The following is a 13,516-nucleotide window of genomic DNA, read 5'->3' as shown; positions in this document are numbered from 1 at the left end:
TGCCTTTCACGCTGCTCATCCTGATCGCCCTGGTGGTCTTGGTGAGGGTTCGGTGACCCCTCCTTAAGGGGGGGGTACTGTTGTGAATTGACTTTTTGGCTCCCTCTTGTGGTCACTAGTGGTATGACTCTGGGATTGTCTTTCTTCAGTTTGGAACTCACCTGGGTCGTTAGTCCAGGGGTGTCGCTATATTAACTTCCTGGATCCTTAGTCCAGTGCCTGGCATCATTGTAATCAGATCCTTCTGTTGCTCCTGTCTGCTGGTCCTGGCTCTTGCAATATTAAGCTAAGTCTTGCTTCTTTGTTTTTTGAGTTATTTGCTTTGCTCCTATTTTTGTCCAGCTTGTACTAAATGTGATTTCTGACCTTGCTGGAAGCTCTAGGGGGCTGGTGTTCTCCCCCCGGCCGTTAGTCGGTTCGGGGGTTCTTGAATATCCAGCGTGGATATTTTAATAGGGTTTTTGCTGACCATATAAGTCATCTTACTATATTCTGCTATTAGCTAGTGGGCCTCTCTTTGCTAAATACCTAGCTCATGCTTATGTTTGTCTTTTCCTCTTACCTCACCGTTATTATTTGTTGGGGGCTTGTATCCAACTTTTGGGGTCTTTTCTCTGGAGGCAAGAAAGGTCTTTCTTTTCCCTTCTAGGGTTAGTTAGTTCTCCTGCTGGCGCGAGACGTCTAGAACCAACGTAGGCACGTTCCCCGGCTGCTTCTATTTGTGGTGCTAGGATTAGATATATGGTCAGCCCAGTTACCACTGCCCTATGAGCTGGTTTTTTGTGTTTGCAGACTTGGTATTATTTCCTGAGACCCTCTGCCATTGGGGTCATAACAGGCGGGATTATGTGTGGTGATGTGGGGGCGAGATTATGTGTGGTGATGTGATGGGGGGCGGGATTATGTGTGGTGATGTGGTGGGGGACGGAATTATGTGTGGTGATGTGGTGGGGCGGGATTATGTGTGGTGATGTGGGGGGGCGGGATTATGTGTGGTGATGTGGGGGGGGATTGTGGTGATGTGGGGGGCGGGATTATGTGTGGTTATGTGGGGGCGGGATTATATGTGGTGATGTGGTGGGGGGGCGGGATTATGTGTGGTGATGTGGTGGGGGGCGGGATTATGTGTGGTGATGTGGTGGGGGCGGGATTATGTGGTGGGGGGCGGGAATATGTGTGGTGATGTGGGGGCGGGATTATGTGTGGTGATGTGGTGGGGGCGGGATTATGTGTGGTGATGTGGTGGGGGCGGGATTATGTGTGGTGATGTGGTGGGGGGCGGGATTATGTGTGGTAATGTGGGGGGCGGGATTATGTGTGGTAATGTGGTGGGGGGCGGGATTATCTGTAGTAATGGGGGGCGGGATTATGTGTGGTGATGTGGTGGATGGGCGGGATTATGTGTGGTGGGGGGTGGGATTATGTGTGGTAGGGGGGATTATGTGTGGTGATGTGGTGGGGGTGGGATTATGTGTGGTGATGTGGGGGGGAGGAATTATGTGTGGGGGGGCGGGATTATGTGTGGTGATGTGGGGGGGCGGGATTATATGTGGTGGGGGGCGGGATTATGTGTGGTGATGTGTTGGGGCGGGATTATGTCTGGTGATGTGGGGGGTTGGGATTATGTGTGGTAATGTGGTGGGGGGCGGGATTATGTGGTAATGTGGGGGGCGGGATTATGTAGTAATGTGGGGGGCGGGATTATGTGTAGTGATGTGGGGGGCGGGATTATGTGTGGTGGGGGCGGGATTATGTGTGGTGATGTGGTGGGATTATGTGTGGTGGGGGCGGGATTATGTGTGGTAATGGGGTGGGAAGGTGGGATTATGTTTGGTGATGTGTTGAGGGGGCGGGATTATATTTGGTTTGGGGGCGGGATTATGTGTGGTAATGTGGGGGGGCGGGATTGTGTAGTGATGTGGGGGGCGGGATTATGTGTGGTAATGTGGGGGGCGGGATTATGTGTGGTGATGTGGTTGGGGGTGGGATTATGTGTGGTGATGTGGTGGGATTATGTGTGGTGATGTGGTGGGGGGTGGGATTATGTGTGGTGATGTGGTGGAGGGTGGGATTATGTGTGGTGATGTGTTGGGGGCGGGATTATGTGGTGATGTGGGGGGGCGGGATTGTGTGTGGTGATGTGGGGGGGCGGGATTGTGTGTGGTGATGGGGGGCGGGATTGTGTGGTAATGTGGTGGGGGGCAGGATTGTGTGGTAATGTGGTGGAGGGGCGGGATTGTGTGGTAATATGGTGGGGGGGGCGGGATTGTGTGTGGTAATGTGATGAGGGTGGGATTGTGTGTGGTGATGTGGGGGGGCGGGATTGTGTGTGGTGATGTGGGGGGGCGGGATTGTGTGTGGTGATGTGGGGGGCGGGATTGTGTGTGGTGATGTGGTGGGGGGCGTGATTGTGTGTGGTAATGTGGGAGGCGGGATTGTGTGTGGTGATGTGGTGGGGGCGGGATTGTGTGTGGTGATGTGGTGGGGGACAGGATTGTATGTGGTAATGTGGGAGGCAGGATTGTGTGTGGTGATGTGGTGGGGGCGGGATTGTGTGTGGTGATGTGGTGGGGGATGGGATTGTGTGTGGTGGGGGGCGGGATTGTGTGTGGTAGTGGGGGCGGGATTGTGTGTGGTGATGTGGTGGGGGGTGGGATTGTGTGGTAATGTGGGGGGCGGGATTGTGTGGTAATGTGGTGGGGGGGGCGGGATTGTGGTGGGGGGTAATAATATTGTGTGTGGTAATGTGGTGGGGGGGCGGGATTGTGTGTGGTAATGTGATGGGGGCGGGATTGTGTGTGGTGATGTGGGGGGGCGGGATTGTGTGTGGTGATGTGGTAGGGGGCAGGATTGTGTGTGGTAATGTGGTGGGGGGCGCGATTTGTATGTGGTGATGTAGTGGGGGCGGGATTGTGTGTGGTGATGTGGGGGGCGGGATTGTGTGTGGTAATGTGGTGGGGGGGCGGGATTGTGTGTGGTAATGTGGGGGGCGGGATTGTGTGTGGTAATGTGATGGGGGGCGGGATTGTGTGTGGTAATGTGATGGGGACGGGATTGTGTGTGGTGATGTGATGGGGACGGGATTGTGTGTGGTGATGTGGTGGGGGGCGGGATTGTGTGTGGTGATGTGGGGGGCGGAGCTACTGTGCAGAGGCGGGATTAGCGAGTAATCACGATGCCTCATATATATAGATGCATCTTGGCTCTACCATATATCCATCCTGGCTCCCCATATATATGCATGCTGGCTCCACCATATATCTGCATCCTGGCCCCTCATATATATGCATTCTTTTCCCTTGTCCTGGCCCCCCATATATCAATCCTGGTGCCCCCATATATAAGCATGCTGGCTCTACCATATATCCATCCTGGTCGCCCATATGTATCTATCCTAGTCCTTTGTCCTGCACCCATATATCCATCCTGCCGCCCCCCTTATATCCATCCTAGTCCTTTGTCCTGCACCCATATATCCATCCTGCCGCCCCCCTTATATCCATCCTAGTCCTTTGTCCTGCACCCATATATCCATCCTGCCACCCCCTTATATTCATCCTAGTCCTTTGTCCTGCACCCATATATCCATCCTGCCACTCCCTTATATCCATCCTGGTCCTTTTTTCTTGCCCCTATATATCCATCCTGCCACCCCAATTATATCCATCCTGGTCCTTTTTTCCTGCCCCCCATATATCCATTCTGCACCCCCCACCCCCCCCCCCCCCCCCCCCCGTATCCGTCCTGGTCCTTTTTTCCTGCCGCCCCCCCCTTATGTCCATCCTGGACGTTTTTTCATGCTCCCCATATATCCATCCTACCACCACCGTTATGTCCATCCTGGTCCTTTTTTCCCGGAGACAGAGAGACGGACAGACAGCCAGAGACAAAGACAGACAGAGAGATAGATACCGAGAGACAGACACTGAGAGAGACGGAGACAAAAAAGATTCCTGCGCTCCCAGCGCTAGAAGCCATTATCTTCCTCCTCTCTGCAGGTCGGCGCGCACATAGTAAAATGGCCGCTGACATAGCAGAGGCCGGCGGCTGATGTGCGCCTGTCGCATGCGGCGCATTACACTGACATCATACGCCGTTGACGATGGGTGCACACTTGTCAGATAGGATAGGGGCGCACACCGCAGCGGTTCAGGTAATGACCGCTGCGTGCGTGCGCCCTGCACTTTCTCTGTCTGTGCTTTTAAAGGGCCCACGCCCCTAAAAACCGCAGATTTTTTTTTCTTCTTCTTTTTCTCCTCTCGTTCCCCGATACCCCGCCAGGCCAGTCCGACCCTGATTGTGGAGCCTACTGAAACATGTTAACGGACCTTTTTAAACCTTTGCAGGTGTTTTCTGTTAATTTTTTAAATTTACTGAGATAATGACTTTTGGGTTTTCATTGGCTGTAAGTCCTAATCATCAACATTAACAGAAATAAACACTTGAAATAGATCAATAGGTTTGTAATGACTCTATATAATGAGTTTCACTTTTTGTACTGAAGAACTGAAATAAATTAACTTTTTGATGATATTCTAATTTTGTGAGAAGCACTTTTATGTCACAAGAAAACATTCCCAGAATCCGTGGGATCCGTTGAAATGTTCTAGAGTTGTGGAGTTGTCTGTGGGGAAAATCCCACGCATAAAACCCGCAAGAAAATTTGACATGCTGTGGGTTTGCAACACGCATGCACCACATGTTTTTTTTATGTATAAAAAAAATAAAAAGAATTGCTTTTCTCATAACTTTAGATGAATAGTAAACTATTTCTTAATTTCTCTTTATGTATAAAATCTTAATCTGCATTTCAGGAGATCTGCAGCAGCTCGTATCCAAGAGCTTTTTAGAAGAAGAAAAGAAAGAAAGGAGTTGGAAGAATTAGACATGCAAAATATACTTCAGCCTCCATCAAAACTTGTGTACAAGGGTCACAGGAACTCGCGGACTATGGTAAGACAGCAAAATACAATTTTAGTGAATTTTTTGCAGTGTGACTCACTTAATATAATTGCATTTTGATCCAAATTTTCAGACAACCAGATATGTTTAAGATAAATTTGTCTAGTGATTAAAATCCATGTTCAATCTTTGATTTTAACTCATTACAATTTGCTTGTTGCTTGCAGTTACTGTTTTTTAATCTCTTCATGACCTACCTATCATGGTCGGGAAGGGGTTCCTGACCAATGACGTACAGATATGTCATGACGATTGTGCAGGGAACAGGAGCTGTCCCTGCACAGTTGCTGCCAGGAGCTCGGCTTAAGTGATCGCCTAGTCTTGGCTGTTTAACCTTCTAAATGCTGCAATCGGTATCCCATCTAGCAGACCCCTTCTCCCTTCTGATCGGTACCCCCGCAACATCATCGCGAGGGCCCGATGGCATTCATGGCAACCCGATGTCACATGATGACATCTGGGTCTTTCAACTATGGTGGCCTGTTAAACCATACCAAGAACATGGTCTAAAAGGCATTCTGTCAGTTTAACATTGACAGGTGTAATGCCAATGCAGTGCTAGTTCATTTCAATGCATTATAACCGTTATCAGAGTCCTAAAAGTTCAAGATTCATAGAGGGACTAAAAAAAAGCTAAAAAGGTTAAAATAAATAAAGAAAAAATGTAAATATTTAAAAGAAAAATAATTAAATATTTAAAAAAGAAAAAATGTTATATCCACAAATACATTTATTTATGTAAAAACAAAAAAGTACTTTATGTAAGTATAGTATATTTGGCATAAACATGTCGGGAACAACCTGATTAATAAAACTGTAACAGTAGTTAATACTTTCAATCAATACCATTAAACAAAATAAATAAACATGGCAAAACACTATGGGTATGTAATCATACAGCCAAAAAAATTAATTATAATGCAATAAAAGTCAAATGTAAATTAAAATAGTTGAAAATGTCATCTTGTTCTGCAAAAAAACAAGCCGCCATACAGCTCTGTCAGCAGAGTACTAAAAAAGCTATAGCTCTAAGAATATAGCTATGTAGAAACAATTTTTTTGTCTATAAAATAGTTTTTATTGTGTGAAAGATGCAAAACAAAAAAAGATGTAAATGTAATTGTACTGACTCAAAGAATTGCTGGATTTTGTTTATTCTGCCTCCCCAAAAATCGGTATAGAAAGCAATCAAAAATTTTTATGTGCCTGACAATGTTAGCAATAAAAACATCAACTTGTTCCACAAAAAACAAGCCCTCACATGACTCTGCTGGCAGAAATAAAGAAAAAATATAATTCTGAAAATATGGCGATGTAAACATTTTTTTCTAAAACGTCTTTTAGTGTGAAAGAGCAGCCAAACATTAAAAAAAATATTGTAATCTGGTATCACTGTTATCGCACCACCATGAAGAATAAAGCAGTCCAATCACTCATACCGCACAAGGAACGGCATAAAAATTAAATAAAACCAATGCTTCACCTGCTGTTGGTTTGTTCATTCTGCCTCCCAAAGATTGCAGTAAAGCTCGACTTATATTTATACTTTTCTCTATGCTAAGTGCTTACATCGGGTTTCCGTGTAAATCTCGGAATTATGTGATTAAGATGGAACCTCCGGCGGAAGATTCCTTATAATGAGGCAGATGGAGGCACTGTAAGCGCTGTCTGGCTTATGATCGAACTGTGTCCATATTAAGTATGCAAACAAGCTTGGTTGGCCACCATTTTATGTACCTCTCACTGCTAGACAGAGGCCAGACTGAGTCCAGAGTAATGCTGCTGCCTCATTATAGTGAATGGATCTCTCTGGGGTATCATCTGAATAATTTCATTCAAAGATTTTGATGGAAACTCCAAAGTAAGTGCTTAGCGTACAGCACAGGATAAATTCGTTAGAAGATGTATGTAAAATGTTCCTGTGATGAATGTGAAGGATCCACACCTCGCCACCCCACCTGTCTTCAATATTACATCAGCGGGATCACGTGGTGAGGTCTCCCCACTTGTACCAACGTGACATTCCGCACCCCCTGGGGACACGATAGGTCAGCTTGTCACAGTTTTACACAAGAGACCCCACTGTCCACATGGGCCCACTGATCAATAGGATTGAGAGAAGGTGCCCACGCAGTCACTGACGTTGCACCACGCTCACACATATCTTTTTCAATAATATGTCCAATATTACCATATGGCACTTCAAAATATACAAAACAACAACATGGAAAACCAGTGGTATTAACCACTGAGTCCAAAGAAGAGAACCATAAAATTATCACTAAAAAGACTATTTATTATTAACAAGAAATAAAACAAGGTTACAGAACTTATATTACACAAAGATACCCAAGGGGCCGAAAATACCCTAAAAAGGAATATGCATTGCCATAATATTCATTGCCACATTTAGTGAAAGCGAAAGATACACAACAATTTTAATAACCTAAATAAAATATATTGTATAGCCAGCTCAACCTGATGCATGTCATTTGTGCATATAGTGATCCACTGTGCCCCTATGGGGAATACATAGTATGCTCTCAGGACATGCAGAATACAGGAATTACAAAGACTAAAGTGCAAAGTATAGGTTATCTCACCGCTGTAGTTTGTAAGTGAATAAAGGCTGCAGATCCTCGGTATCGGGTGATTCGGCGTTCCCCTGTCGCCCCGACGCGCGTTTCGCCCTTAGCTTCTTCCGGGGGCGTTACACACAGGCTGATGGGCCTGACAGGCTGAGAGGCCCCTTTCACTAGCAATAGAACCTTATCAGCCTAGTAGGACTGCCTCCTGTTCCTCAATTGATATATGCCTGGTCCCATTAACAGGGTTATATCGGGCCAGAAACGAGCCCCAGTAGTGTGCGAAATTAGGCATAGAAACAGATGTGTGCAATTGTGGATCGAGATAAAAGAGCAGCCAAGGTTAAGCTGTATAATTAATTCCCTTAAGGGCACACTAGACAATATACTATATGCACACTGGTTACACATATATAATGGTCAGATATGCAAATACAATATTTGTGGGACAAAGGTTATAAACAGAAGGTAAAGTCAGTTACCAGTTAAATTAAAGGCCTGGCTTGCGGTGGAGGGGCTGCCACATGGGGGGCTTGTGGTCCTCTTTGTGTGCGACTTGTCCTCACACAATGTGCCTAAACCGCATTTAGTGTCCACATATTTGGCATTTCTGTAGCAACTTAGGCGGAGCAGAAGGAAGAGGCGTGGCATTGGGCGGGCTTCATGGAATAGGTATGCAGCCCTTCCGAACGCTAGTGTGAAACTAACCTAAACCCAGCATTACTGGATTAAAGGAAATGGGAAATTGACATGGCACCCAAAAAATGATCCAGTAAAATCTGAGCTCCCAATTTCAAAACCATTCCCCTCTGTCCCCCTTCTGAGCCCCACAGTGTGCCTGAACTGCAGGTAGCATCCGTATGTATGGCAATGTTGTAGCGAGAAGAACTGACTGAAAAATCTATGGATTTTATGTCTCCTGAAGCACAATCTGAGCACTAAAGTGGTACATTTTTTCTCTGAAACATCAGCTCCATGCTTTTTTTTTTTTTTTTTGGGGGGGGGAAGACACGCATGGGGTCAAAATAGTCAAAATAGTAATTTGCAAAAAACTGCTCACTTTTGGGGTATGTGTCCATGGGCCGGATTACATCCAGATTAGCTGCAGATCGAACGCTGCGTACAACCGCAGCGTTCAACCCACAGCGTCCAGATGTTACAGCATAGTGGAGGGGCTTTTATGAAATCCCGTCTCCACTATGCGTGCGAACACGCATCCGGCGGCCCTGCATTTACAAACATGCGTCTTTTTAGAACGCAGCATGTCTGTTTACCATGCAGCGATGCTCCGTCGCCGCAAGGTAAATCACATGGTCCTATGTATGGGGTGCGGCAATTCCAGATGTGTTCAATGAACACTCCAGGATCACCGCGTGTACAGAAGGGGGCGGGCTTTGGGCGGAGCCGGTTTTCCGCTCCGTCCAAAACGCTGACAATTCGGACCGTGGACACGCACCCTTAAGGTTCTTGTGATGTTCTGGCCTTTAAGGAGCTCTGCAAATGCTGCCTACAAGCTATTCCAGGAAAATCTGCACTACAGTCAAATACCTCTTTCTGAGCCTTTCTGGGTTTTTTTTGTTGTTTGTTTTTTTTTTTTTTTAGTGAAATGAATGTTCACAATTGATAATCATGTAGTGTAAATGCATCTCAACACTTTTTTCATTTACACACTGCATGGAGCTCAAATAGAACTCATGTTTGTGCCTCAAGTTTGAGGGTATGTTTCCACGTTCCGTAAAGGCAGCGCTTTGGACGCAGCAGATATCTGCTCCGTCCAAAGCACTGCCGGCTTTTGTATGTGCGGTGATTCCGCATGTGTTCATTGAACACATGCGGAATCACCGCATCCTATACATAGGACGGTGCTATTTATCTGGTGGAGACTGAGCATCTCCGCAAGAAAAATTGACATGATGCGTTCTATAAAGATGCGCCGTATGTGCGTACACGCGGGTCTGCCGCCTGCGTCTTTGAACGCATAGCGGAGATGGGATTTCATAAAATCCTATCCACTATGCTGTAACATCTGGCTGCTGCAGATTGGACGCTGCGGCTGTACGCAGCGTCCAATCCGCTGCAAATACTGAACGTGGAAACATACCCTTAGATTGCCCTTTGATAATGAAGTGACTGTCCACAATGTTATCACAAGATTAAAAGTGATCTCCAAAGAATGGGAAATGTTAGCCTATTGTGGATGCCCAGTTTTCCAGTATCAAAATATAAAGAGGATTGTTTAAGAATGTGACTTATAAAAAATGACATAGGAAATTTAAAAAAAAAATAGAACCCCCCCCCCCCCCCCCAAAAGAGAAAAAAAAAATTCTGCCCTCTCACCCTCGAAAAGAAAACAAAAACAACTACAACAATACAGCAGATTTCTAATGATCAAAACCAAGTAAAAGGAATCTGTAGGGTGATTCATGCTGCCAAAACCACAGACAGCATAAATCTGAGACCGGATCCAGCATTCAAACTTGGTGGCATGAATCATCTGACTGGTTCTCTTCAACCACATTCCACAAATATAATGGCAATCCTATTTTTGCTAGTCTTCTAAAAAATCTGTTCTTTTCTGTTTTAATTACAGATCAAGGAGGCTGGTTTTTGGGGTAAGAACTTTGTCATAAGTGGTTCTGACTGTGGTCATATCTTCATCTGGGATCGACACACAACTGAACATCTAATGCTCTTAGAAGCAGACAACCATGTGGTAAACTGTCTTCAACCACACCCCTACGACCCAAGTAAGTAAATTTAATAACTATGGAAAGACAAAAATATTGTTTCCTGCTTGTTTTAATTTTCTCCTCTTCTAAATTGCTATCTGAAAACAGTAGGTAGTAGTACGTAGGAAACTTAAAACTTAACATTTAATAATGTATTAAAAATCATGGACACAACAAACATAAAATTCAGAACCCTCAAAGACCTGCAAGAAACCAAGTCAGCTCAGTCAGGGCACTGATGGTCTATCAAGTGCTACCTATGCCAGTGCCACTGGCAGTGCAATAAGCAGGCCTAAAAAACACGCAGATAATTGTGCCAATATCACTAACACATTGCCAATTAGGCCACAGTATTGTATTAAAGGTCCATAGAAGAAATAAATTAGGTCTCGCCCAATTCAAGTTGTTGCTTGTACCTTCGGCATGTAGTTAACAAACCTCACGTGAAGCTAAAGGCATTGAGCCACTGAAAAAAATTGTCCATGTCATGAGTTGGAATCTTTTATGCCATTTCCAGAAAGAACCGCCTCCCGATGTGTTTCATCCCACCAGGACTCATCGGGGATATGGCAGCCAGGATAAAAGGGCTCCACCATGTCAGGTGGAAAGAAAGAGGTTGAAGTGCTTATTTTTTACTATTATGAAATATGTCAGCCTATGAAAAGTATTAAGGAATATAATCATTTCATACAGAATCCAAATGGCAGAATTCTACACATTAAATTTGGCTAACCCACATTCACCCATGTCTTTCTTTACCTGTCATGGCATTTTCCTATGCTGTCTTCCAAATGTTTGTTTGACAAGTTGGATTTATATCTGGGATTATACTCCCAGTGCTCTATGACTAAATGCTCTATGCTCCATTTTGTTTTATTAATTTAAATCCCTGCTTTTTCAGTAACTGACAGATATTTCTGTATGAACACTTACACAAATAATGTGAACCAGATGTCTGTGGCTGTTAAACGCTTTCTGGCTCAATTTGATAAGCCATTTCATGAAGCAGGAACTAGATGAGTTTTTTTATAATAAGTGAGGGATTGGCATCATTAGCAATGATATGGTATGCAATGAAAGCTTATGTTAGAGGAATCTACAATTAGGTCCAGAATATTTGACAACAGGTTTTGGCATTTTAGCGGTTTGCTACAACATATTCAAGATACAGACTTTCAGCTTTAATTTGAGGGTGTTCACATCCTAATTAGAGGAAGAGAGTCACAGCGGTGTGTCTGCTTCATGCAGCACTTCTTCACCTGTATGTGGCTTCCATCTAGCCTTAGGGTGTGTTTCCACGTTCAGGAAACGCTGCGTGTTTGACGCTGCATAGAGCCGCAGCGTCAAACACGCAGCGTCCAGATGTTACAGCATATTGGAGGGGATTTCATGAAATCCCGTCTCCACTATGCGGTAAAACACGCAGGTGGCTGACCCGCGTAAACGGACATGCGGCGCGTCTTTTCAGAACGCAGCATGTCTGTTTACAATGCGGCGCACTCTCCGTCGCCACGCCGTAAATTTACCATAGACTATCATTAGATGCGGTAAAACCGCATCTAATGATTAGTCACATGCGTAGTAACTGCCTAAAAGCAGTCCCTCGTACACTGCAGTTCTCGCAATAAATTATCTTACCGCGAGAACTGCCGTGCACGTGACCGGGAGTTATCTCCGGTCACTAGTCTGGTTCTTACAAACAGCTGATCAGCTGATTGTGCAAACGCTGCAGTGTAGGTGATCGCTGGAGAGTTATCTCCGGCGATCATCTACAAGCTCTGCTACATCTGGATGTCAGGCATCCAGATGTAGCAGAGCTGGACTCGTCTAGACTGTGTGCACATACAACATGCGACATACAACATGCACCATGCGACATACAACATGTACCATGCAACATGCACCATGTGACATACAACATGCACCATGCAACATGCTACATACAACATGCACCATGTGACATGTACCATGTACCAGGCAACATACAACATGCACCATGCGACATACAACATGTACCATGCAACATGCACCATGCAACATGCTACATACAACATGTACCATGCAACATGCGACATACAACATGCACCATGCGACATGTACCATGCAACATACGACATACGGTAATTGCACACCATTTGGTGCCGTCCTGAGGGAAACTGCTCTGCATGATCTATGGAGGATTTCTCATCCTGGGGTGTACAAGTATTCCTGTTTTTTCGTCCTCTTTCCCTTCTTTGTCAAGAATAGATCTGGCCTTGGGCAATTCACAGATGTTGGACGTTGTTGGGGAAGAAACGTATACGGCTAGAACAATATCTGATCATTCCCCCATGAGTGTGATACTTGAGGGTGTGGGATCCTTGCCTGCTAGGGGGTGCATGTGGAGGCTAAATCCGTTCTGGTTACACCTTATTGAGTTAGATGGACACATGGGGGGGAAATTAAGGAATATTTTAAAATTAATGCTGGGTCGGCTTCGGTATTGATGGTATGGGAGGCCATGAAGGCCTATTTCAGAGGGCTCTGTATTAAGGGGATATCCCGAGTCAAGGCAGAAACAGGCAGGAAGGATCAGATGTTGATAAAAGAGTTGGAGAAGGCTGAGGAGGCATTAATTAACGATCAATCCCCAGAGGCACAGGGAAGGTTAAAAGTGGCGCTGAATAGAGTATGTCAGATGGCAATGAAAACAGCGGAACGTAGAAGAATGTTTCAAACTGCTAAATACTTTGAAGAGGGGGACAGGGCGGGCCATCTCCTTTCCAGAATAGTGACGGCACAGATAGATTCCACACATATAGTCGCTTTGAAGGGAAGGGATGGGAAGGAGCACACTGGTTGCAAAGCAATTTAGGAGGTGATGGAGTATTACTCAGATCTTTATAAATCATGGGTACAGCCAACGATGGAGGAGGTGGATGGTTTCTTGACAGAGGTACAGCTTCCTAGACTCTCAGTGGCCGATCGGGAACTTCTCAAGGAGCCGTTTAATTTGGAGGAGCTTGACGCCGCATTGGTCTCTATGCCCAATGATAAAGCCCCGGGGGTAGATGGGATCCCGGGGAAGGTGTATAAAAAATATAAAGAGATACTGCTTCCTGCCTTATTGGAGGTGTATGCTCCTGGTCTGGTGGAAGGGGAGCTGCCGAGGTCCATGCGGGAGGCAATAATTGTTGTACTGCCAAAACAGGGTAAGGATCCGAGGGATCCAGCTTCTTATCGCCCAATCTCATTATTAAC

The 13,516-nt window shown here is 45.5% G+C and overlaps 1 protein-coding gene across 8 annotated transcripts in view; it reads left to right on the top strand.

Annotated features, from left to right (window-relative positions):
* Positions 1-13,516, top strand: part of DCAF6 (DDB1 and CUL4 associated factor 6) — a 618,531-nt gene that overhangs the window by 451,294 nt on the left and 153,721 nt on the right. For all 8 annotated transcript variants that reach the window (XM_077295474.1, XM_077295473.1, XM_077295472.1 and 5 more), the window contains 2 exons: positions 4,815-4,953; positions 10,138-10,294. In XM_077295474.1, the coding sequence (XP_077151589.1) occupies positions 4,815-4,953; positions 10,138-10,294 (296 nt within the window). The remainder of the gene's footprint in view (positions 1-4,814; positions 4,954-10,137; positions 10,295-13,516) is intronic.

This window comes from Ranitomeya variabilis, chromosome 3 (genome assembly GCF_051348905.1).
Source record: "Ranitomeya variabilis isolate aRanVar5 chromosome 3, aRanVar5.hap1, whole genome shotgun sequence".
Classification (NCBI taxonomy): domain Eukaryota; kingdom Metazoa; phylum Chordata; class Amphibia; order Anura; family Dendrobatidae; genus Ranitomeya; species Ranitomeya variabilis.
Note: the sequence above shows the minus strand (reverse complement) of the source record. Positions and strands in the feature narration are given on the sequence as shown.